Source organism: Pinus tabuliformis, chromosome 4_1, assembly GCF_031772625.1.
Source record: "Pinus tabuliformis cultivar Carrire ecotype Pingquan chromosome 4_1, CPIR1, whole genome shotgun sequence".
NCBI classification, from domain to species: Eukaryota; Viridiplantae; Streptophyta; class Pinopsida; order Pinales; family Pinaceae; genus Pinus; species Pinus tabuliformis.
The window spans coordinates 468,933,857-468,960,161 of record NC_142303.1 but is presented as its reverse complement, the minus strand read 5'-3'; the positions used below and the strand labels follow the sequence as shown (position 1 = coordinate 468,960,161).

Below are 26,305 nucleotides of genomic sequence, written 5' to 3'. Positions count from 1 at the left end.
GAAGTCAACATAAAGGAAGAAAGAAAGTTTGACCAGAACTGAAGCTGCCTTTGACCAGCGTTGATCGAGCTCATTCTTGCACAGCTTGACCGAATTTCTCTAAGGAAGTTGACCAGAAGTAGAAGGACCGAAATTCTCCTTAGAAAAAAAGTTGGCTGGGGTTTTCCCAAGGTTGGGTTTTCCCAGGGTAATCTTGTGTCTCTTATTGTTTGGCTGTCTCTTTTTGATATAGCATAAAAGGAAACTGATAGAAAATTGAATAAAATAATTCCAATTAGATATGGTTAAAGATGGCAAGTACTGCTTGCTAATCAATTAGTCTAAAGACTAAATTCATTAGTAGATTCTCTCAAAAGAATATAATTTGTGGGTAATTAATAACTTTCTAAAGGATGTCTCCTGGTGCTATAAGCCACTGTCCATAGGCAGAAACAGATTTGCAAAGACTGACAAATTTATATTAAACAAAATCAATAAAACTTAGGTGCACAGCACGGAATTGCTTCCCCGAGCAAGGACGACAAGAGTCTCTGACTGTGACATTTTTGTAACTGGGTCAGTAGCAGGTGCACACCCACCTATCTGCACCAAAGACCTCAGTTGCCAGATATAACCATTTGGTTATAAAATGAAAAGCCTACAAAAATTACATCAAGTGACTTTATGTGGATCACAAAACCCACCAGAACCCAATCCACTGATCCAGTAAAGAGGAGATTTAAAAACTTGTTTTTCACCTTGTTAAAACCAAAACAATTATGTTATGAGTCTCAGCTCGCACCATACATTGTTAAGATTGAAAAATGCATTTTAACTCCAAATATCATGTTTACCTATCTGAAGCTCAACTTCTCAAGTTCACAATCCAATATAAGAGAATCATTTATGTGGTATTTTGAGTTTCAAGACAACTTAGCTTTGATAAGCTTATCCATCAATTTATCCTCTAAGCTAGCCTTCTATTTAATTTTTCCAATTTTCATAAGTGTTGCTGAGGTTAGATTATTTATTGGAATTGTAAATTGAAAGTGTTCACTGTTCAGATAATAGTCAAAGCTAAGTAATGATAACTTTCTATCTAAATGATTGAAAAACTAATAGATCGCTATATCTTTGTAACTGTTGCATTTCATCCCACGCTTTGCATGTTGATTTTTGGGGTAGCTACAGTCGGTATTCCCAGCTACTGAAGTTAAAAGGAAGAAATTAAAAATTTAAATTTTGAATTTAATATGCCTCCAAAACTCAAGTCGGCCCAGCAAAAGATCAGCTCAGCTCAGCCATAAAGACACACCAATTCGGGCACCCTCAATCAATATATAAAGGCACTCGAACTCATCACTTGGATACCAATTCACTCACTCATATAAATCATTCTATCTGTCTCACGCGTGCAAGGACTGAAGAAGAGGCTGAGTATCCTGAGAAAGATTACCTTTCTGTGGCAGCTGAATTTGTCTAAGTATTCGACCAGCGTTGACCAGTATTTTTTCTCACACGTGGCCGCAGCAGTTGACTGTTTGACCAAATTTTCTGGGCTTGTTTCTAACTTTCTGATCAGTTTGACCACAGTTGACAGAATTCCTGAGGCAGTTGCAGGAGGTTGAATTTCGGCCTGGTTGACCAGAGTTGACTAGCTGAGGCAGAAGACCGAATTTCTCTGTTTCACCAGGTTTGACCTATTTGGATTCTGTGATCAGTTTGACCTAATTTGACTGGAAAAACATATTGTACCTTCTGTTGAATTGAAGAATTTCTCCTAAGAAAAGATTGTTGGGTTTTACCCAAGTTTGGGTTTTCCCAGGGTAAAATTTTGTCTCATGTTGGGCTCTCTTTATGATCCTACTGTCATTATTGCATTAATGTTGAGATTTTCTATGTATAATTGCTTAATGATGTATATGACGTAAGTGAACTTGATTAAAGAAATCATTGGAAGTAATTATCAGAATAGAAGATCAGATTTCTCCTAGAAAATCAACATTGCACACAATTTAGATATTGACTTTGGTATTTATAAAAGTGGCTTATATCTTCAGACCCAATTATTTACAAAAATGGGGTGACTGCTGCACACAACAATGCGGAGAAAATATTTATAGAAAAAATAAAACAAAGTCATAGTCAGCTGCATCACATAATACCAGCAACAGCAGCAAGTGTCATATCGTCAGAATAGCCCCCATTCCGAAGCCCTGTCACTAAGCCATACCGATTTTTCCTAAAATCATCTGCATGCATCTAAAGCACAAGCAAAGCCAAGGAATGTCAGTTAAGGTCTCAGACCATGAAACTGGAAATCTGAAATGGATAATAAGCTGAGAAACACTTGAAGGTAAAATTACCATCATACATCCACCCCAGAGAAAGAATGTTCTTCCACCAGTGGCGAAACCCATTGAACAAGGCTGTAAAACAAAAGAAATTACATTAGCATTTGTTTCCACTAGAGTTTGGGGAGACATGTCAAAACAATCAACATTGACAAAGCATGTCAAAGCAGAATTTGATCAATTTCAACCAGTAAAGACCATAACACGTCCATTCATGAGCTTCTAGATATTCCCCCATGCTAAGAATTTACTGCCTTCCCTCCCATTCCCCCAAACCCCTTACGATAAACTCCTACAAAAATTAATAACAAAACCTTTTGAGAAAATCACAATTTTGTTAATAAAATTTGAATCGATAGTAATACCTCCTGTTAGCTTAACCATCTTTTACCAATCAAAATCATTCCAAAAATATCCTAACATTCATTTATATTTTCCATATTTTATACTGTATACTAAGTAATGTAGTTGCTTAAGCCAATTGGGTCTAGTTTGGCTGGTTAGGAGGAGAAGTTGTTATCCTCCCCACCTAAGTTCAAATCCTACTTATAAGTTATAACATGCTTTCCCTTGTTGGCTGACTAGGGTTGGAAAGGTACCAGCAATCTCACTCTCACTTCAGTGCTTGAGGTCAAGATGAGATATTCCAAGCATTTAAAAGCACCAAGTGTTAGCTCAAGTGGTGCTAAGCCAGACATGAGTCTCTCCTCCAATATGTACGGAAAGTCACACGTTCAACGCTCTTCAAATCCCGCAAAGTTAGACATCATAATCAACACTGACACTTTACCCCGTTTACCATAAGTAGATCATAGAGAAAATTCAAATGGTTTTCCAGATTTTCCTTGTTAAAAGAAATACTAAGGTAGTGATCTCCTAATTGTCTGACTTTCATGACAAACAAAAATTAAATATTAAGACAATTTTTTTCACATTTTTTTACTTTGTATTAATTATATAATCTTTTGTTATTTTCAGAACATCAACCATCCACTGTCAATATTTTGATTCATAAAAAGGGATGATTAAAAATGATATAACATTTATTTCCTACATAAATAACTTACTGCTAGCTGATTTATGTACAATTAACAAATAATGGAAACATGAACGGTAGGTTTGTATTATATAGAAAATGCCAATGCCTCTAAAGCACAAAGAATATCCCAATCCTGGGTGAAAATTTAATTGCATTTAATGTAAAATAACCTATCTGATGGATATACACGAGATAATGTCCATGATGGATTTGCACATAGGAGATGGCTTACTCAAAGATTGGTTGAACTTACTTCAAAGCTTGTGTAACGAATAAAATATATAAATAATATAAATATAATGTAAAAGATAATAATCATAAATAATAGTTAAGTTAAGCTAATAATTAGGTTGAAGAGGCATGTCTAATAGGACATGACTCTTCATGAAGAGACGCTTGCGTGATATATAAGCAAGCCTCTTGTTCTCATTGTAAATCATTATCATTATCATTCTTATTCTTATTCACATATTTAATATAATATTTATATCCTTAATGGATAATTTGATATTCCAAGTGTTTTGGAGTAATTAATTTTAAAAGGAACTTTGTTCGCTTCATGTGGTATCAGAGCCACGTTGGCTGATCACCAGGCCTTTGGCTATCAACCTATCATCAACTCCGTTGCTGTCATAATTGAAGTGTTTCGCTACATATTGGGAGATTCTCCATTTTTTAGGTGTTTGGCCATTATTTTAAAAAAAAATTAATAAAAAATAAAGAAGAAGGGTATATAAAAAAAAAGAGGAAAGGAAATAATATATTCTGAAGAAAAAAGAAAGTGAAAAAAAAAAAAAATTATATATATATATATAAGGGTTTTACATTATTGATAAAAGTGCATAATAAAGATAAGCGGGAATCTTTTCATATAGATATATATATATATATATATATATATATATATATATATATAAAAGGGTTTTACATTATTGATAAAAGTGCATAATAAAGATAAGCGGGAATCTTTTCAAGTATATTTAAAACTTTTTACGTGGAGAAGCCACGGTTTTAAGAAAAACCCATGGTAATTGCCCATGGTATTTTAGAAAGTTAAAAGAAAAAGAATGGTATTTTAGAAAGTTAAAAGAAAAAGAAAAGGAATACATTTTACTTTTTACATGGAGAACATTTTAACGGAGGTTTTAAAAACAACCCATGGTAATAGCCCATGGTATTTTAAAAGTAAAAGATATTTTGATAACATTGGAGAAAAAAGGTGTGATCTAAATAATTTTAATCGTTCAAATCTAAAGGTTGTGACTGTACCAAGAGTCACGTCTCATCCAAATTAGTCACGACTCATCCAAATTAGATTTTTATAAGAGAGAAGTGGAAATATATTTTATAGATTAAAATAAAAAGAGAGTTAAAAAAATATTATATATAAAAGAAAAAGAAAAAAATCCCAAGTTCATCTTAGAGAAGTAAAAATGGAGTCAACCGATAAAGAAATTGAGTGTAGTCCAAAAATGAGAGATGAAAGGTTTCCTGAAACCTTTGGTAAATATGTTGATACATTATTTCAAATCAACGGATCGCTCGCACGAAGGGACATCATAATCTCTATCTGTAATTATGTTAGTCCTAAATGTGCTAACCAATTGGTGATTCCTGAATCAAATATAGTTGAAACAAATATTTTTGGCAAACAATACAATATAAGCAAATTACACCTACATATTGGAGATTATACTTTTACCTCAAAATTCACCGTGAAAACCTTACGTTTTGACGATATTGACATTGATAGTGACATTGTTTTGGGGTTACCTTGGATGGAAACTCTAGGTTCCTTTATTCTAAATACAAAGAAGAAGGTTTTAACATTTTCTTACAAGAAGAAGAAAATAATGCTCCAAGATTTTACACTAAAACCAAATTCAGTAACACCACAAGATATCTCAGATATTTCAAAAGTAATGTCTCAAGAAGGTAAAAAGCTATTACAAAATATGCAAAAAGAAATTGACAAAATCAATGTTGACAAAAATGAAGAAGTTTCTCGATTTAAAAACCATAGCGAAAAATTGCTGACACAAATTAAGAAACTTAAGAAGGATAAGAAGTCACTAGAAAACCAGGTACAACAACTTATCAAGAAGGAAGCATCAAATGTAGGAATTCAAGTTGATGACAAAACAACACATACCGATTCAATGAATGTCACAACTCAGGAAGAAGACAAGCAAGTTGAAGAAAAGACGCGCGTGGATGTTTCAATTCAAACGATGAACATCCCCAATGAATGTTTCATAACAAACTCAACATCTTCGCCAGAAGAAAATATAAAAATTGGCACATGCCCAGTAAGGAAAAATCAAACAAAAAAAGTTCCGTATCGGCATCCAAATCATGAGAACAGACGAATCAACCATACTACATATTTGAACCAGTCAAAACCGAAACAACAAACTAATGTTCCAAAAAAGAGTAATGTAACCTCAACCCAGTGCTACAAGGACAAGTCGTTACAAAGTTTTAGTGATCAGAATGCTATACAGAAAATTAATCTAGGATGGTCTAATCCCTTCTCAATGCGACAATTTTGTTTGTCACTAAGAAGATCATATCAGCTTGTATCGACGATGATGACTGTTCCAAGAGAGAAAGACTTTCAAAGTCGAAAAAGAGATCAAGCTTTTTTTCATCGACAAGCTTTGAGGACACAGCTTTTTGAGGAAGGAGGCAATGTAATGAATAAAATATATAAATAATATAAATATAATGTAAAAGATAATAATCATAAATAATAGTTAAGTTAAGCTAATAATTAGGTTGAAGAGGCATGTCTAATAGGACATGACTCTTCATGAAGAGACGCTTGCGTGATATATAAGCAAGCCTCTTGTTCTCATTGAAAATCATTATCATTCTTATTCTTATTCACATATTTAATATAATATTTATATCCTTAATGGAAAATTTGATATTCCAAGTGTTTTGGAGTAATTAATTTTAAGAAGGAACTTTGTTCGCTTCAGCTTGCCTGGTATTCTCTCCCAAGACATTGGAGATCTCCTAACAATTTGGGTAATGTCTTTCATGATGGTCACATGGAGATGGTTGCTTGCTTGGAGAATGCCCTACTTGGAGGAGTGTTTTGCATCCCGAAGGAGGACATTGAGACCTAGATAGCACAGGGTAGCTTGAATGCTTCCAGGGAGGATTGAAGGTGCTTGGGATGCTTGGTTTGCGACAATGTTCATGCAAGGAGAATAGACCTAGTGGAGTAGATGGCTCAGGAAGATTGATGGAGTTTTTGGAGGCTTGTAGGAGGAGCAAACGCACCTCGTGGAGCACCCATGTATTTGGAGCCTTGCTCGTGGAAGACTTCACTGTCGAGCTTGACATCTATACCCTCAGAGAGTGGCACTTCACCTTTGTGAACCTACATGTGTTATTGTGGGTTCCTTGTAAAGGTATTGCCCCACATATGTATTGTTCTCCGCTCTTACCTCTAAGGTCTCATCTATATAGCGGAAGAAGTAAGTCCTTTGCTCATTCACTGATTGCTCATTCTTCTTATCACTCTTGTGTTAGAGATGTGATCAAGAGGAGCGCACCGCTTCTCTCTCTTAGATGATCTCGCGTACCTAACTTCTCTCTACTAGAGTCACCAAGGTTTCTTGAGCTTGTTGAAGCACCTTGAAAACTAGGGATTAGGGTTTCATCTCTTAGATAATTGCAAGTTATGATTTTGAGTTGAAAGTAGAGGTTGTATATGCTGAAGTCAAGAAGAAGAGGAGACACCTTACCTTGGAGGACATGCTTCTGTGATGCATGTTTGTTGGATATCCTTGGTGTGAGCTAATTTTTCATGGTTTTACCTCGTTATGGTTTTGAAAAGTTAAAATATTGTACTAGTCTTGTGATAAGGCTATGGTATGTACATGAATTTCATTTTTATGTATATTAATGAAGTCTCCAACAATCCAATACTTGTGTAAATTGCAGGTTCAATTTTCAGCCATCTATATTCTTCATATTTTGAAATTTGTAGCTCTATATGTCTTGCTGATTTGACATAAGGATGAATGTGTTAAATAATTTAACATTATAATTGAAGAATATAAGGGTAGCTTTACACTTGTGTTTACAGCTGCCATAAGAGTTTCAGATCTGGTTTATGCTTGATAAGATTGCCCTGGAGGACTGAAACTTATTGAAACACACTGGCATATATTCTCTCGAATTGCCTAGATGATCAGGGTTGTTAAGAATTGAAACATTGTCCATTGTTCCTGCTTTTTTTGTTCATATTTCACAGCACCCCTAAGGCTGAAATTCAAAAGGTTGAGATCCAAGTAGCCTCTGGCTAAGAGGTGAAATTTTTGAATTCTCTTAATAGGAAATATTTCTACACCCACTAATGTCTCTATGAACCAGACACTGAGATATAGCATCATAATAAAGATGAAGTATCCACTATCAAACCATTAACTCATGGAACATAAAGAACATCTCCAAATGTGATGGGATCAAAGATGATTTCATCACATACTAAAATTGATAAGGCCCAAGATGCAAAGTGCACTATCATATGTGCAACAAAAGAAGAATATCCACTAAGCAATAGAAGAAACAATACAAGTAGACAATGAAACAAAACTCCATCAAGGATAACATTTGCCCTAGAAGAGCCACATAGAGAATAAACTAGAATATGGGCCCAAGTACTTGAACCAAGAAAACATGAAATGCAAAACTAACGAAATATACCTCGATCAAGGGTGTGGCATAATAGATCAAAACCATATGCAAAGTGCACGACTAAATGAACATTGTAAATTGTATCAACAACATTATATACAAGATCTTCGTCACAAACTATTACTCCTACAAGCTCTTCAATCCCTTGAAGATAAGTTAAGCAAGACTTGACGATACACTACTCCCACAAGTTCACTTCATCCTTGAAGGAAGCTATTGATCCTAACTGACTCCCATGCATCCCGGATTCTCGCTTCTTCACTTGTGGATCTCATGGTGGAGGCACAGGTGTAATGGATTATGTCTTGTCCAGTCAAGTTCTACTCCCCCTTATCCACCATTTCTAAGTGACTTCCATCACCTTAGCTAACCATGCTCTTGTATCTTTCTCTCTTCAAGCTAACACCCTTCCTCCCCTAAACCGTACCCCCCAATGCACCTCGAACCTCCCTTTAATGAGAGTGATCCTGACATCTTTACTTCCCATCTCCACCAGATTCTTCCACCCAAGTCCCAGTTCTCATAACTTCACTCTACCACTATCAAATTCACCTATCTTTCATTCACCATTTGGGAAGTTGCTATTCAGTCCTACCCTACTACCCTAAATCCACCTCACCTTCACTAAAAATCAGGTCATGTCCCATGAACCAATGGTATGACAACGAATGTAAGCTCATCCATAGTCAACTTCAGCACAAATTCACTCACACTCATCCTTCATACCCCTATCTTAAGGCTTCCTATTGCTACCACCACCACAAGAAGCACCTCTTCATCTTCGATAGTAGATGAGAGTTGAGTGCTTCCCTCATCCCCTCCCCTAACAACTTCAAGGCGCCTTCTTCCCTTGGCACCCCCCTTCCCTACCCAATCCAAAATCCATGTTTTCTCATACTTCCTCCCTTTATCATGTCCAATGGCAACCCCTAAACCTAGTCACCTATGTCGCCCCCCCCCCCCTCTTCTTGCCACTTATTCTCCTACCAAGATATCAAGGATGTTTGGATGATGAACACTAGCAAAGTAGCAAATAAGGAAGGGTTCCAGACATGACTCTTCAAGCAAGGTCTTCATGCTATGGATAAACACTTGGCCAACGTGTTTAATGATGTGACCCATATGGGATTTTCATAGTCTTGGTCAAACCACACTATTCACCTCATCTAAAAGTTGATTTCTAGTCGTGATCCAAACAACTACAAGACAATCATGGTAAGCCACATTTCTCTAGACTCTATGCTATGGTCCTTGTTAAAATTGGCAACTAGGGCCAAACTCCATGTGGATCATCTTATTTATGGCAGCTGATATTTTTCTTGGATCCCTCTCATCGAGAGGTGTAGGATTGATCTAAAGATCATCCGATTCCGATAAGTATTCATGGAGTTATGAATTTATTTGTGTTATAAGACAATTCGTCAAGGTCAGCCAGCAACCAAATAACCCCCTCATGTGCTCAACGTTTTAGTATAAAAGGAAATGACTTGAGAGTCATTTCAGACACACTTCACTCTTGATTTCTCTCCACTCACTTTGGGTTTTAATGGAAGAGAAATCTAGGAGAGGAAGCCCTAATGGAGATCAGATCTCAGCGATGGAAGGAACCTCTACGCTAGTCCTAAAGAATCCCTAGACGTTGTCCTAAAGAAGCCCTAGACGTTGTGCTAAAGAAGCCCTAGACGCGGTCCTAAAGAAGCCCTAAACGCAGTCCCAAGGAAGCCCTAGCCGCAGTCCCAAGGAAGCCCTAGCTACAATCCTAGAATACCCTAGAGGCAATCATCTAAATGAGGTTTGTTCACACTAAGGTAGGTTGCATTTCATAAGGGAAATTCTGGGCCAGATTTGAGGACGATTAGGGATTGTTGTGTGCCCTAACCAGTCCCAGAAATTACAGCAGTAATGTGTTGAAGTTTCTAAGTCTACCAGTTAGAAACCTTCCATGCACTTTACTGATTTATTCCTACCTACTTGTTCCATTACTTAACAAGTTATTTACAATGTAAATACTGAAAATAAACACTAGTGCATGCTCAACATATTACAGATCGTCAACTAAAGGAAACAGAAACAAGCACACAAAATGACACCATTATTTTTGGACCAATGTCCCTAGAAGAACCCAATGCGGGAAAATTGGTGTAGCTATATGAGGGTTTTCTTATTAAGCAATTTCAGAGTACAATCTGGGTGCCAAAACCGGCCCACCCAACAAAGAACGCCCTCGGCAGTCGTCCCTCTCAGTCTGAGACAAATGTCCCAAATGAAACCCCAGATAAAATCTTTGACGGCTCCTCAGCTCCAATCTGCCCCAGAAACCCCAGCGTCAGCCTTTCTAGACTGCGTCAGCCTCTCTCTGCCCCAAAAACCCCAGCGTCAGCCTTTCTGGATTGTGTCAACCTCTCTATACCCTGTGCTGGCCCTGCGTCACCCTGAATGGGTCTGCGTCAACCTCAGGAAGCCTTGCGTCAACCTTCTGGCCCTTTGCGTCAGCAACGCTGGCCTGTCTGAAGCACTATGTAGCTCCTGGATTCCTCTGCGTGAGCCATAGCTGGTACTGCGTCACTCTCTCTGGCTCCTGCGTTGATCTCCTGGCACTATCTCTGCCTCTCTGTACTCACTGCCCCTCAGCTGCAACTCCGATCACTGATTCTATCTCTCTTAGCAAACCCTCCTCTAGAGAATAGAATCACTGATCATCTGGTGTACCCTCCAAGTGACCCTCAAGCCTCCTCTTATACTTTTCTCGTTGACATATCAACGGCCGAGATTAAGTCCCTAATCAACGACTAAGATTAGATCTGGCTTGATCCATGACTTTTGGACCATTCTAACACAGTTTTATATTAATTCACATTAATATTTTAATTTCCCTAAGTTTAGACATAGGGACTCCATTAAAAATATTAATTATTTTAATATCTCCCAAACTGTTTAGAATCTGCCCAAACCCTTTCTGGGTATTGGAGATCTCATGTGCCCCAACCTCTCCACAAAATCGTGGCTAGAGCACATCCGATGCTACCCCAAATTAACATAATGAAGTGACAAACAGTAGCATTTGTATGGTGTGTTGGCAGGGAAGGAAGATGGGACAGCAAGGTCAAATGGTGCAGCAAAGGAAGACGGGGCAACGAGGTCACGTGGTGCTGCAAACACAAATTGGACAGTAAGCAATCATAGGAGCAACAGTCACTAACAGTGGAACAGCAGTGCTAGGAATGTGACAGCAAGGTGACCCATGAAATTTGAATGCATGATAGTGCGGCAAGATGCATGGGCAGCATGATAGCAATGATAGCAATGGTACAGCAAGCACATGATGGCACAACGGGACAACAGTGACAGTAAGGTGTAGCAAATGCAATCATGGTGGATCATGGTAGATGGGACAGCAAGGACATGGTGCTTGTTGGGGCCTGGTACTTGGGACAGCAAGCTATGACATGGTACAGCAATGCTACAATGGGACAGCAGCAAGCACGGTTTTGCAAACACAATGGAGCAGCATGATAAGCAAGGTGCAGCAAGCACATGGTAACAAGCATAGTGCAACTACCACATGGGACAGCAGTATGTCAACATGGTGCAGCAATGGCACATGATGCAGTACAATGATGGGTACAGTCATGATTGGTGAAGCATGATGAGATGCAGCATAGTGATGATGGGTGCAGCATGGTGCAGCATGATGATGAGGAGCAGCACAATGATGGGTGCAGCAAGGCAATGGAGTCACCTTGGAGAATCCGTTGAAGCAGCGTGTCTTCAACTGAGTTCAACTACCTCATGTATCATCTTCTCAGAGATGATCTATGCTCTTATTTACATAAATCAAAGTGTTGACTTCTGTTGTATATGTACTACTATCTCTCTCTCTCTTAACTAAACTATTGAAGAACATATAAAAAGAATTGATCAAGGGTTTCCCCACATTGGGGTTTGTCCCTGGCCAACACCACATCTTGTGTCCTCTTGTCATGGCTTGTCTTCTGCAATCTATGTTTATGTTCTATTTGCAATTTACTTTAATGCTGATGTGATTGCTAATCTAGAAAAGATATTGAGCTAACTGTGAAAATTGAAATAAATTTCTCTAAGCATTGAACATGCCTAAATTAACATGGTATAAGAGCTGAGGTGAAGACAAAGCCCAAGCAAGAGTGAAAGAGAAATCACCGAAGACAGTTGGGAAAGGACAAAAGGATCAATGGATCCCTCTTCAAATTCACCAAGGGTGAAGTCGAAGAAGAGAATATTATTATAATGGCGCAGCAGAAGCTTCTGATGGCCTACCTAAAGATCACTTCATTGGGAAGTTCGATCTAAGGGTGGAATGGAAGGCAAATGCCTTGTTTGTAATAAGTTCAGCCATTATGCGAAGGAGTGTCTGAATGGTAGGGACACATCACTTGATGATGATAACAATCATTCCAGGGACACCTTCAATGATCAGAGGAATGACAAGTAATGCAGGTCATCAAGGAAACGTTCGACTCTTCAAAAAAAGCAAGGAAGCGCAGGTATGAAGAATCAAATGTTATTTCTGATAAGATAAAGAAGCGTTATCTTGTATTGGCCCTCTCCTTCAGACTCTTTGGGAATTTGGCTTATTGATTGTAGTGTTTCAAGGCACTTCATCAGATAGAAGGGTGCTTTCTCTAATTTGGTAGAGATGGAAACAATCATGGGATTATACTTGGAGTCGATGCCACTTATCCCAAAAAGGATGTAGGGAATGTTACCCCTCAATTGGATGAGGGTAACTCAATTCATTTACAAGAATCTCTCTATGTACCTAATCATAAGAAGAACCTGGAAGTCAAAGGTTTCACGGTGGCATTAATCGATGGAAAGGTGCGTGTTTGAAAATGGGATTTTCAAGATACTTTTGAGTTCAGGGTTGGCAATTTGTATCAAGTTGCAGGATGGTCCATTGGGGACCATGTCAGTTGACACATCTCATCTATAGCACCAGAGGTCTACTTATGGGGCCCTACCCAATGTGAGTCAAATGGTGACAGGGATGCCTAAATTCAAGAAGAGCATGAAGGTACATGTTTGAGATGTACCCAAGGAAAATCTTACAAGGGGACCATTCCCCTCATATAGCAAGTCCACGGGTTTGGAACAACCTGAGGGGTTTGAGATTCATGATCGAGAATCTCATGTATGCAGGTGGAAGAAAGCCCTCTATGGCTTGAAGCAAAACACCCCAGGCGTAGTATAAGAGGATTGATAGTTGTCTGAATGAAGCTGAGATTCACTAGGAGTGAAGCCGATCCAAACCATTGCTTTAAGCCTGTGGATAATAGACCTCTCATATCGGCACCTTCTGAGGATGACCTCTTTCTCACAGGTGCAAACCCTCTCATTTGCAAAAGTAAGAGGGAGTTGGATTCCGGATTTGGAATGGTAAACTACAAGCCTGTGACTACCTCGATGGAGCTTAACTTTCAAAAGTTATGTGGTAGTGATGCCAAACCAGATTTGGGAAATGCCTCTGAGTTTCATAAACTCATTCGCATTGATGTTCTTGGTGAACTTCCGTCCGGATATATGTTTTGCAGTTAGCATGTTGGGCTCATATTTGATTGAGCCTCACTCGATCGGTGCCAAGAATCTTCTGCGATATCTTCGGGGGACAATCTCTCATGGATTGAGATACACGGCCGGAAATGAGAATCAACATGATTATTCTGATGATGATTAGGCAAGCAGTGTGGAGGATCGCAAGAGCACTTCTGAGTGCCGACTCTCTTTGGGTTTTGCTCGATATCCTGGATGAGCAGGAAGCAGAAGACGGTTGCTTTGAGCACCGCTAAGACCAAATGCATAGCTACAAGTATGATCTCATGTGAAGTTGCCTAGTTGTGGAAGCTCTTCAGTGAGTAGTTTGTACACATGATGGATACCATCGTGATCTTCTGTGTCAACCAGGGGGGATTCAATTGTTGAGGAATCTCGTATTCTATGATTGCTCCAACATATAGACATTAGATACTACCTTATCTGGGATATGGTACATCGATGAGCGAGAAGCCTCCATCGCATTGAGACTAATGTACAAGTCGCAGACATTCTGTTGAAGCCCCGGGGAAAGTTCAAATTTGTGACTTTCCCGAACGACTTGGAGTCGTTGAGAGACCCTCTTATGAGGGTCCTGCATGATGCATGCATTGAGCTCTAGGAGCTCCGGGGGGGGTTGGGGTACTTCTTGGAGCAACAAGCAACCATAGGGTGACTCACCTTACACTAATGGTGCGTTGTGTACAAGGTGAATGGTTCAGCCTTCCCCTATGATACCCCTAGGTGACTTATGGACAGGATGAGTGGTTCTCCTATCGAGGCATCCTACCCATGCAGTGTGGGAATCATGGGAAGTACCTCTCATCTGGCCAATGAGTAGGGAAATGGGGTTAGGGACCATAGTAGTACTATCGATGGACGCATCGTTGTATCTACCGTACTCCCTATGGTAGAATGACCTCCATTGATCTGGGATCAGTATGAGTGGTTTGAGACACTCTCTTTTGATATTGATCTAGGACCAATTAGCACGAACTTCGGGTCAGAAAGAGAGACATAACTCACTCTCTTTTGGAACTGATCTGGGATCAGTAAGAGTCGTATGACACACTCTCTTCATAAGGAACTTACTTCGGGTCAGTAGAAAATGGAATGAGCCATTCTTGACCAATTCTTCTTCTTCATGGTTCAGCAAAGCAAAGCAGAGCAAAGAAGTGCAGGGCACTGATGGCAGAGATAGTACAGTCTGGCAGATGGATCAGCGGATGGAGTTCTCCCTAGTTGAGAGGGAGTGTTAAAATTGGAAACTAGGGCCAAACTCCATGTGGGTCATCTTATTCATGGCAAATGATATTTTTCCTGGATCCCTCTCATCGAGAGGTGTAGGATTGATCTAAAGATCATTCGATTCCGATAAGTATTCATGGAGTTATGAATTTATTTGTGTTATAAGACAATTCATCAAGGTCGGCTAGCAACCAAATAACCCCTTCATGTGCTCAACGTTTTAGTATAAAAGGAGATGACTTGAGAGTAATTTCACACACACTTCACTCTTGATTTCTCTCCACTTGCTTTGGGTTTTAGTGGAAGAGAAATCTAGGAGAGGAGCCCTAATGGAAATCAGATTTCAGCCATGGAAGGAACCTCTACGCAGGTCCTAAAGAAGCCCTAGACGCAGTCCTAAAGAAGCCCTAGACACAGTCCTAAAGAAGCCCTAAAAGCAGTCCTAAAGAATCCCCAGACGCAGTCCTAAGGAAGCCATAGATGTTGTCCTAAGTAAGCCTTAGACGCATTCCTAAGGAAGCCCTAGCCGCAGTCTTAAGGAAGCCCTAGCTACAGTCCTAGAATACCCTAGACGCAGTCATCTAAACGAGGTTTGTTCACACTAGGGTGGGCCACATTTCATAAGGGAAATTCTGGGCCAGATCTAAGGACGGTTAGGGACTGTTGTGTGCCCTAACCAGTCCCAGAAATTACAGCAGTAATGAAGTGACAAACAGCAGCATTTGTATGGTGTGTTGGCAGCAAAGGAAGATGGGTCAGCAAGCAATCAAAGGAGCAGTAGTCACTAACAGTGGGACAGCTGTGCTAGGAATGTGACAGCAAGGTGACCCATGAAGTTTGAATGCATGATAGTGCGGCAAGATGCATGGGCAGCATGATAGCAATGATAGCAATGGTACAGCAAGCACATGACGATACAACGGGAAAAGAGCAACAGTAAGGTGCAGCAAATGCAATCATGGTGGAGCATGGTAGATGGGACAGCAAGGACATGGTGCTTGTTGGGGCACGGTACTTGGGACAGTAAGCTATGACATGGTACAGCAATGCTACAATGGGACAGCAGCAAGCACGGTGCTACAAACACAATGGAGCAGCATGATAAGCAAGGTGCAGCAAGCACATGGTGACAAGCATGGTGCAGCTACCACATGGGACAGCAGTATGGCAACATGGTGCAGCAATGGCACATGATGCAGTACAGTGATGGGTACAGTCATGATTGGTGAAGCATGATGAGATGCAACATAGTGATGATGGGTGCAACATGGTGCAGCACAGTGAGGTGCAGCATCATGATGAGGAGTAGCACAATGATGGGTGCAGCAAGGCGATGGAGTCACCTTGGAGAATCAGTTGAAGCAACATGTCTTCAACTCAATTCAGCTACCTCATGCATCATCTTCTTAGAGATGATCTATGCTCTTATTTAGATAAGTCAAAGTGTTGACTTCTGTTGTATATGTACTATATCTCTCTCTCTGTTGAACTATTGAAGAACCTATAAGAAGAATTGATCAAGGGTTTCCCCACATTGGGGTTTGTCCCTGGCTAGCGCCACATCATGTGTCCTCTTGTCTTGGCTTGTATTCTGTGATCTATGTTTATGTTCTATCTGCAATTTACTTTAATGTTGATGTGATTGCTAATCTGGAAAATATATTGAGCTAACTGTGAAAATTGAAATACATTGCTCTAAGCATTGAACATACCTAAATTAACAGTCCTCCATTTAGGTTTCTCTAGAGATCTTGAGTAGAGGCAATTTAGAGCTAGACCACAAGCTAGACTTGTGCACCATCTTTGATCATATTCTTACACTCGAGGTCATCATCAAGGAGGTGTGGCATGAATATCCAAAACTTCACTGTTGCCTTGTGGATATTTGAAAAGCATTTGACTCTGCCCCACACCATGCATTTGACATTTGTATTCCAGAGACTTTGTTGACTGCCATCGTGCACCAACACAAGTCGATACTTGGTCATCTCCACAGAGCCCATGGGGCATCAGGTTTTATAGAAACTACCACTGGGGTCAAACAAGTATGTCCCTTTCCCCTATTGAAAAGTGTAACTAGTATCCGTCTTCCTAATTTTATTTGAGTCATGATGTAATGTGTTTGTCAAAAAGAAAGAAAAATAAATTTTATTGACTTATTAAAGCATGGGTTTCATGCTTGGGTCATTGGTCAATAGGTCAAAGCCTCCATTGTAGGTTTCAATGATTATATTTTGAGTCATCAACATTATTATTATATTGTAGACCTTTCTTGGAATCCTTGTGTCAAGAAAGAAAAATTATTTTTTAAGTAAATTCTCCTCCTCCGCCAAGTTAGCTTCCTAATCCTTCAATTCGGCCTCAAATTGGAGATTCGGACTATACTATATATACACAAGTGCATTCAGCCTATTGCAAGAGACAAGACATTCAATCTGCAGCTCAGAAGCAAGTAGCGAAATATGAAAGAGAACCTATCCAATGCCTATAAGAGAAGGAAGCCAAGTGAAGAACTGAAGTTAGTGATCCTCTGTCATAAAGTATGAATTATTCTGAAGTATTACAGGGTCGAAAAAGTGCAGGAGACCGAAAATTGCAGAACGACGAAGAAAGGAATCGAAACCCTAGTTTGCATGATATTTTCCTTTGATTTAATGCTTAACAGTTTGACTTGGTCATGGGAGGCTGATTTGGTAGAGTAAAGGAGGTCTCTAGTCTTAGCTCTTGGTTGTTTGAATCTACTAGTGAAAGAGTTTGACTGGGATTTTCCCCTTCATAGGGGATTTTCCCTGGCTGAGTGCCTACACATCTTTTGTTCTCTAGTTGTCTTTTAAGTTTTTGGCAAATGTCTTGATGATAATATAATATCAAACAAAAAGAAGTAATAACTAATCACAAGAACTTGTCAAGTAAAAGAGAAATCAACTTAATAAGAAACCCTAAATATTGCCCTAATGGATTTCTCACAATGGTATCAAAGCAAAGGTAAGTGAATCAAGGCAGCTAAGTAGATCACATTTGTGCTAAGAGAAAAGGGTTTCAAATCTTCTTTTGAAGGTCGAGTTATTTAAAAAGAGAACAGAACTTTCTGCAGTTAGGCTGTGGTCCTGAACTTGAAAGCCACTACAATAAAAAGGAGTCAAGAAGCATTTTTGGATATCTAAATAGCTAGATTACTAGCCTTGACAAGACCGAGATCATAGGAAAGAAGAACACATACCTATGCATAAAATATAGAATATGGATACTGAATTCATATCAGAGATCGGAATTTCTATATATTATCTCAGGAATCTGAAAAAGGGAGTCTGTCATTCCAAGTTATAAAAAGGTGAATAAGAACTTGTTGAATAAGAACTGGCCTAAGCTCATTAAAAGCTACAGCCACCACAAAGACTACAGTCGTCATTAAAAAGGAACTTCTATTCATTTAGGGAAAGAGTATAACTCCATAAACCAAAAGAGGAGTATCTAAGGCATAAAATCTGAAGAGATTTGTGTATACATATATATAGGTCAAGACTTATAAAGCCAATAAAGAGAATCTCTATTACGCAAGGCATTTTAAGCAGTCTATATCAATAAGAAAAGGAATATATATCAGTGTGAGTGAAGTCCATTTGGAGACATGTAGCAAGCCCATTCTATTACAATCAAAAGAAAGCAGCTAACATTCTGAAACATCCTGCAGCCTTCATCACAGTCAAGTAAGTATTGTTACTATTCTTTATGTTTTTTGGTCATCTAATAATATCTAAGGGCTTGTAGGTATATGACAATTATTTATGAAAATAAATTTGAATGATGATTAGATTTTGACTTAATGCCCCTAGAGCTAATTAAGGGTTAGTACTCAAAATCTCTTGGAACTCATTCAAGATAATGGAAACCCTAGATAGTCATTATGTTTTTGTACTCATATATTTTGGTTGTACTTGTCAATAAATATTGCAGGTATGGTAATTTGATAAATCAAGTTGGATCCTTGGGCACAAATTGATTCATAAGGAAATGAATCATGAAGATGCTAGCATAATTCAAAGGGAGCCCTTCAATAAAGGAAACCCTACAAGGTTTGTAAAAGGAGAAACTTCAAGTATGTTTAAGACCACAAGATTTGTAGCTAATCTTTTTCATTAAAAGAGTACGATCATTTTTTAAATTTGTTTCATATTACCAACTCTCTTATGCCTAGGGTCTTGAATCATAAAGATTCTTGTTAGCGTGATTAATCATTAGATTGAATATACCCTTGTTATATTATCGCTTTCCATTTGTTCATTTTTGTGAAACCCTAACCTTTAGGGTTCACTGTAAAACCCTACCCTTTTGATGCTTAGGGTATGTTAATAATGAAACCCTAGTCCACTTAGGGTTTGTTGATAAAATTTAGATCACATGATAAAATCTTAATGTTTAGGGTTTTGGTATTGTCATAACCCTAGCCTTTTAGGATTTGTTATTGATGTTTAGAATATATAATGAAACCCTAGATTCTTAGGGTTTGGTAAATTAGAGTTTATAAACAAAACCCTCGTAATAGTTAAAGTCTCTGAAACCGAATTCGTCCAAATCTGGTGAAGTATCTGAATCCTACGAATCAGACACGATTCAAGGGGATTCGAATCCCAAAAACGGGACACGATGTGTCCTAACAGGACACGATCGAATCTCGGTCGTGTCCCGTTAGGACACATCGTGTCCCGATTTTGGGATTCAAATCCCGTAAAAGTGAAACTCGCAGCTTTAAAACAATGTTGTTCTTTTTATTTTTGACCATTTCTCTCATTCATTTTTGCAAACAGTGAGTCGTGGGCAACGAGCTAAGGGTTTGGAGCATTCGGCAAGGAGATTCAAGCACCAAGTAAGTGCATTTCATCTCTATTTTTTTGCATTTCTATTATAGCAGTTTGTATATGCATTTCTTTTACAAATTTGTGCATGTTTTGTTTTTTTTTTTTACAGTATTAATGGCTCAATCAAGGGCAGCAGGTAGGGGGCAAAGGAAGGGGAAGAATATCCCCATTAGAGATGCCCCTCCTCCCCCAATATCATCAGAGTCCGCTGCAAGTAATGTTGAGGGAAGACTTCCTCCTAAAGACAACATTGAAAAATATCCCTTGTGGAAATAAGTCACAAAAGAGGATGGGCCAAGCACCAAGGGGAAGGGAGGAGGCAATGTGCATTGGAGATGCAAATTTTGCCAAAGTTCTTTCAGAAGCACATATTACCGTGTGAAAGACCATTTGTTGGCTTTACTAGGTTGTGGAGTTGGAGCTTGTAAAGTTGTTCCTTTACAAAAGAGGAAAGAAATGGAAAAAGAGTTCATGTTGGTATGGCAAATGTGGCTGCAAAATCAAGAAAAACCAAGAATGATGACCCCCTTCCATTTTTGAGGAAAGGCACCACCAAATTTCCATTTGAAAGTTCTATTGGGGGACAAGCAGCAAAAGGAAAGGCAATTTCACTTGGTCCAATGGACAAGATTTTTCAAAAAGAGAAACGGTAAGAGATTGATCTCACCATTGCTTTCTTTTTCTATCAAAACTTCATATTGTTTGAATAGTTGCTCTACTTGATTCTCCAACACATCTAACCATATGACTGGGAACAAGGAATATTTTCAGCCAGTTAACAGAGAAGGACATGTAATTTTGTTAAAATTGGCAACTAGGGCCAAACTCCATGTGGGTCACCTCATTTATGGCAGTTGATATTTTTCCTAGATTCCTCTTGTCGAGAGGTGTAGGATTGATCTAAAGATCATTCGATTCTGACAAGTATTTATGGAGATATGAATTTATTTTTAATTACTCGACAAATTGTCAAGGTCGACCAGCAGTTAAGTGTGTGGCACTCTTGCCCAGTGTTGCATATAAATAGAGGAGAGGTTGAGTCATTATCTCAACTCATCTCATCCTCTCATCTCTTCCTTGTCTCTTGGGTATACAAAGGAAGGAGGACACAGATCTCACGTGGGAAAGAGGACGCAGCTAGGGCAGCATTGGAGGATGCAGTTAGGGCAGCAAGGACGCAAGAAGGTGCAGCAAGTGGTTTAGGCCTGCGTTGACCAACATATTGCCTCCATTGACTGCGGCCTTGTGTGGGCAGCCTCTCCTAGGCTAGCCAAAGAGCTGAACAAGTCTGCATTGACTGTTTGAGGGCACATTTATGACAGCGTTGACTGGTTAGGGTTGGCTGCAGTATGTTGTAGCATTCACTATTGTTTTGACCATCTTACTTTGACTGTTTTGGGCTGCCACTACTTCTGTTGGAGACCGAGTTCTCCTAGGTTGTCTTGAGGACATTTTGGGAGCTGATTGATCCCTTTTGCTATTGTTGTTCAAGGGTTTCATTACTGCTGTTGTAAATCATTGATTAGTGATATTGTACTATCTCTCTCTCTCTGCTGAATTATTGAAGATAAAAGAAGATTTGATCAAAGGGTTTCCCTGCATTGGGGTTTGTCCCTGGCTAGCTGCCACATCTGGTGTCTCTTGTCTTGGCTTGTTTTTTGTCAATCTTTTAATGTTCTATCTGCACTTTACTTTATGTTTATGTGATTGCTAAACAGTGGCTAATAAGAAGAAAAGAAGTAAACTGCTCTATGCATAGAACATACCATAATTTAACAAGTTTCACATTGAGCTAGGTGATGATGCCAAGTACTTGACCATGCACATGGGTACTATCATGATTTGAGAGGGAATCTGGTACCCCTCTTCATCTCAAGGATGTCCTCTATGTTCCAAAATGTGGTTCCACATTGAGCTAGGTGATGTTGGCAGGTACTTGACCAAGGGTGTTTGGTAACCCTCTTCATCTCAAGGATGCCCTCTATGTTCTAGGCCTTAACAAGAACCTTGTTTTTGTTTCAACCCTAGAGGAAAGGGTATTGAGGTTATTTTCACCAAATTTAAAGCCTACCTCAAGCCCTTAAATTTTGGAGCTATGAAGTAGATTGGTGTGAGGGTGAAGAACCTTTACAGGGTACAATTTGAGACAGTCGCGACCTTGAGCAGCAGCAAGGAGGGTCGAGAACATGGTGACACAGGCGTACGGGACATTTTCACCATGGAGCACTGAAAATCCTAAGGAGATAGAGACAAGATTGCCACAGCGCAACACGGACCAACATGACGTGTGCAAGGGTTACACACTTGGCAAGAATGCCAAGACGTCCTTTCCCAACAGTGAAAACCAAGCCAAGGGCATCTTCGACTTTTTTCATTAGGACGTATGTGGTTCATTCTCTTCTCCATCCCTCATGTGATACAGGTACTACGTCACCTTCATTGATGACCATTCGATGAAGGCGTGGATCTTCTTCATGAAGAAGAAAGATGAGATGTTATTGAAGTTCTAGGAGTTCAAACCATTGGTGGAGAACCAAAAAGGGAAGAAGATCAAAGTGCTGATATCAGATAATGGAGCAGAGTATATCTCCATTGCCTTCAAGGATTTGAGTGCCGATGGCATCAAGAGAGAGCTCACCACACCCTATAACCCTCAGCAGAATGGGGTGGAAAAGCGCAAAAATAGGAGCATTGTTGGAGAGGCCAAGGCCATGTTGCATGACCAAGGACTACCATTATTCCATCGGGAAGAGGCATGCAATACTGCAGTTTATTCGCAGAATAAGAGTCCACATAAGGTGCTTGACGAGCTGCACCAGACAGGGAATTTACCAGCAAGAAGTCGGATGTTACACACTTCCGGATTTTGGCAGTATAGTTTACGGCCATATGCCTTCAGAAAGCCAGAAGAAGTTGGAGCCTACCACAAAAAAAGGGATTTTCGTGGGCTATATAGTTAGACATCTTGTTAAACTGGCAACTAGGGCCAAATTCCACTTTGGACAGCTCTTTTGGGTAGGATATTTGCGGCATTGAATTCCTCTTTTCGAGAGGACCAAAATCAACCTAAAGATCATCAAATTTTGTTAAGGAGAAATGTGTTTTTGATTTTATGCCCTCTCATATGTAAAATTGTCAAGGTCGACCTCACCTCCATAAATTCCAAATGACATGTCTCTTGACCCTCTCCAATTCCTATATATAGAGGTGCTTCCAACCTCATTTGATACATCATCAAGGTGGAAAATTCTTCTGAAATAGGGTGTGGATCTGAGGCTAGGGCATCCAAAAGCAAGGAGCTAAGTTTGTGAGAGGATTGTCTCTGTTTGGGTACAGTTTTCCTATGGGAGAAAGGTCGCAGTTGTCTGAGATTTGCAGTAGCCAGCAAGGAGGCTTAGAGGGTTGTTTGAAGGTTGTTTAGGGCTGTAGATGCCTTACTATCTCAGGCCGCAATTCAGAGAAGAGGTAATAAGGCCCTCTGTGCTTGTTTTCATATCTTCTATATCTCTGTTCAGGCCGCAAGAACGGAACAACTACAGGAGCAGGTTGGGTCACTTGTTTGAGGGGTCATAAGGCATAGGAAGCTTCTTCCCTTCAAGCTGCAGTCACAAGAAGGTACGGCGCAATCGATTAAAGGCTTCTTCCTTAGTTTTGGATTTATTTCATCTAGCTGTTGGTACAGGGTTGTTGTAGGGTGCATTGAGGAGGAGCCTCAAGCCCTAGATCAGTGTATGGATATCTATAAGTGGACTACAAGGGAGCAGACCTGTGGGAGGAAGACTCACCGTGTTTTGAGTATTGGTTTAGGGCTATTGGTGTGCCCTAACCAGTCTTGTTGATGCACAAAGGATAGTAGATCTTAATCTTTATTGTACTCTCTCTCTCTCTGCTCAACATTTGATATTAATGAAAGAAGAATTGATAAACGGTTTTCTCCATCTTGAGTTTTTTCCCTGGCCTGAGCCAATCCCTGTCTTCTCTTGTCTTGGCTTGTTCTTTCATCAGTTACTGTTATAAGTCAATGGTTAAAACTTAGTATGATTCATAATGGAATAATGGAATTAATAATGGGCTAATGAAGTGACTGACCTAAGCAAAGAACATGTTAATGCTAAATTTAACATGGTATCAGAGTTCAGGAGAGGTCAAGCCCAAGCAAGAGCCAAAAAAAAAAAAAGGCAATCTCAGTCGGTTTGTTGACAATTTTTTGTGGCCTCATTCACTGATGAACCAAGGTATGTATCAATATATAAGGTGTGTTTTGATTGATATCAAGAGATATGTTCGAAGATTATTTTGCAGTCATCATAGAGCGGGTGAACAAAAGATAGTGTGAAGGAGATCTCGGACCTGTGGAATTATTGCAGGACCTGTGCATATAGTTTTGGATCTATTGTATTTTTATTACCTGAAGAATATTCCTGTAGAAATTACAGACCTGTGGAAGAATACTAATTTGAACCTGGAGAATACTCGTACTTGTAGTAACATTCCTGCGATCCTGTGACTACAGTTGCAGAGTTGTGACCTCTGTTGTGGATGAACTCGCTGTCACTATCTCTACCTTGGATCCGGTGGCATTCTCATCTTTGCTTAAACTCAAAACCGTGGAGACAAGTCTCATTAAGTGGATCATAGAAGCTCACTTTAATCCTAACAGACTTGCAGACCTCTCTGTATTATTATGTGAATCATTACAAACTTCCAGAACTCTGTTCATTGTCACTGTACAATTATAGAAGACCTTAACTCTTGAAGAAATCTTGGAAGCACAATCCTCGTTTACCTTGGAAGCACAGTACTGAGGGTTGAAAGCACAGGGGTAGCATCATTTTGCAGACCTTGGAAGCACAATATTGACTTTTATCTTGCACCCCTTGTAGAGCCAACTGGAAGTCTGCATTGCAACAAACATGAAGCACCCTTGGAGCTTTGGTTTAAAGACATCCTTATGAAGACTATTGAAGCAACTTGATATCTTGGAGAATGTCTTGAAGCAGCGTTGAAGACTTATTGAAGCATGGTTGAAGCAGATGTTTTAGAACTGCTCTTGATCTCTCATAAGTGGACTTCTACATGATGGAGGACTCTCTCTACTGGAATGGTCTAATCATAATGACAATGTTAGCACACTTCTGTATAGCCTCATTGTATTGGCATATCTTCTATATGGTATCTGCGTTATAATCTTTGAGTTATAGTTATATGGTCTTTGTTTAAGTCTCCTCAGTGTATAGTCTCGACAGTATAATTCTGATGCTATTGTATACATTTATCTTACCTTCATACATATACAGTAATCTCAGTTGATCTCTGCACTCTATATATATATATATATATATATTCTCGGCATTCTTGAATATATGGGTTCTCATGACTCAGTAAATTGGAATGATCTCGGCACATCAAACATGATGTATAATTTGCTTTACAGTTCACATTACCCTTGGTTCGATGCTCGGTTTTATGGCACTTGCTCTCTGTCAAGTTACTCGATATGGCACAATCATAGTATATTATAATGTTGTTGCAGCAGTTTAATGGATGACTTAGTCATATTTTTGCTACAAGGGTCTCAGTACATCAACTATGTCTCATCCTTCTCTTGACTATACTCTTAAGGCTGTATATCTCTTGATGTGCTTATGGCTGACGACAGGAACACTATTGACATAGGAATATTAATATGGCAATATTGAGTATTGAGAGGGGTGCTTCCTGTGTTGAACGACGCAACTAAGAGAAGAAGAGGAGTTGCACATTCACTGATGATGCACAAATTTGACCTTGGCATAATTGTGAAGCCCTTTGCATCTGTAACCAAGTCAGAAAAGGGAAAACTACTCCTGAAGCAGTAGTTGTATTCATAGAAACCAGTGTGATCCTCATGAAATTATGACAACTGTGTATTTTGCAACCTAGATTATGAAGGTAATCCTATCACATATGGATGACAGATCAATTTCATCTCTTGGTATCGTTTGTGTTGATTTTAGGTAGCATCGTGTGTGCTCTAGCTCCAAAATTTTGTGGAGGGGATAGAATACATAAGATCTCAAAGACCCAAAAATCGTTTGGATAAATTCCACCTGGATGACAAGTTATTAAAATAATTAATATTTTTAATGGGTTCCTAAGTCTAAACTTAGGAAAATAAAAATATTAATGGGTATTAATAAGAATATGGGTGAGAAACATCTAAGTGACGAAGATCAAGTCTCTTTTAATCTTAGTCGTTGATTAGGGACTTAATATCGACCGTTCATTCATCAACAGGAAAAGTATAAGAGGAGGCTTGAGGGTCAATGGGAAACAGAAGAAGTGATCAAACAATTCAATTTTTCTGGGGCAAGGTTTGTTGAGAAAATCGAATAGGTGATTTGAGTTGCAACGAGAGGGGCAGTAACAGAGAGTTGGATCGGCAGGGAGTTCTGAGCCAACGAGCACCAGGCAAAGAGGCAACAATAGCATCAGAGAAGCAGCACAGAGGCCTACGCAACCCAGGAAGGGGCTCACGCAAAGCTAATGCAGGCCAAGAGGGTTCTTGC

General features: G+C 39.3%; 1 protein-coding gene across 1 annotated transcript in view; it reads right to left on the bottom strand.

The window, feature by feature from the left end:
* Positions 1-26,305, bottom strand: part of LOC149176471 (Nucleotide-diphospho-sugar transferases superfamily protein) — a 204,115-nt gene that overhangs the window by 58,259 nt on the left and 119,551 nt on the right. Inside the window, exons 8-9 of the mRNA XM_089419923.1 lie at positions 2,346-2,408; positions 2,145-2,241 (exon numbers count right to left, since the gene is read on the bottom strand). Coding sequence (XP_089276049.1) covers positions 2,145-2,241; positions 2,346-2,408 — 160 coding nt within the window. The remainder of the gene's footprint in view (positions 1-2,144; positions 2,242-2,345; positions 2,409-26,305) is intronic.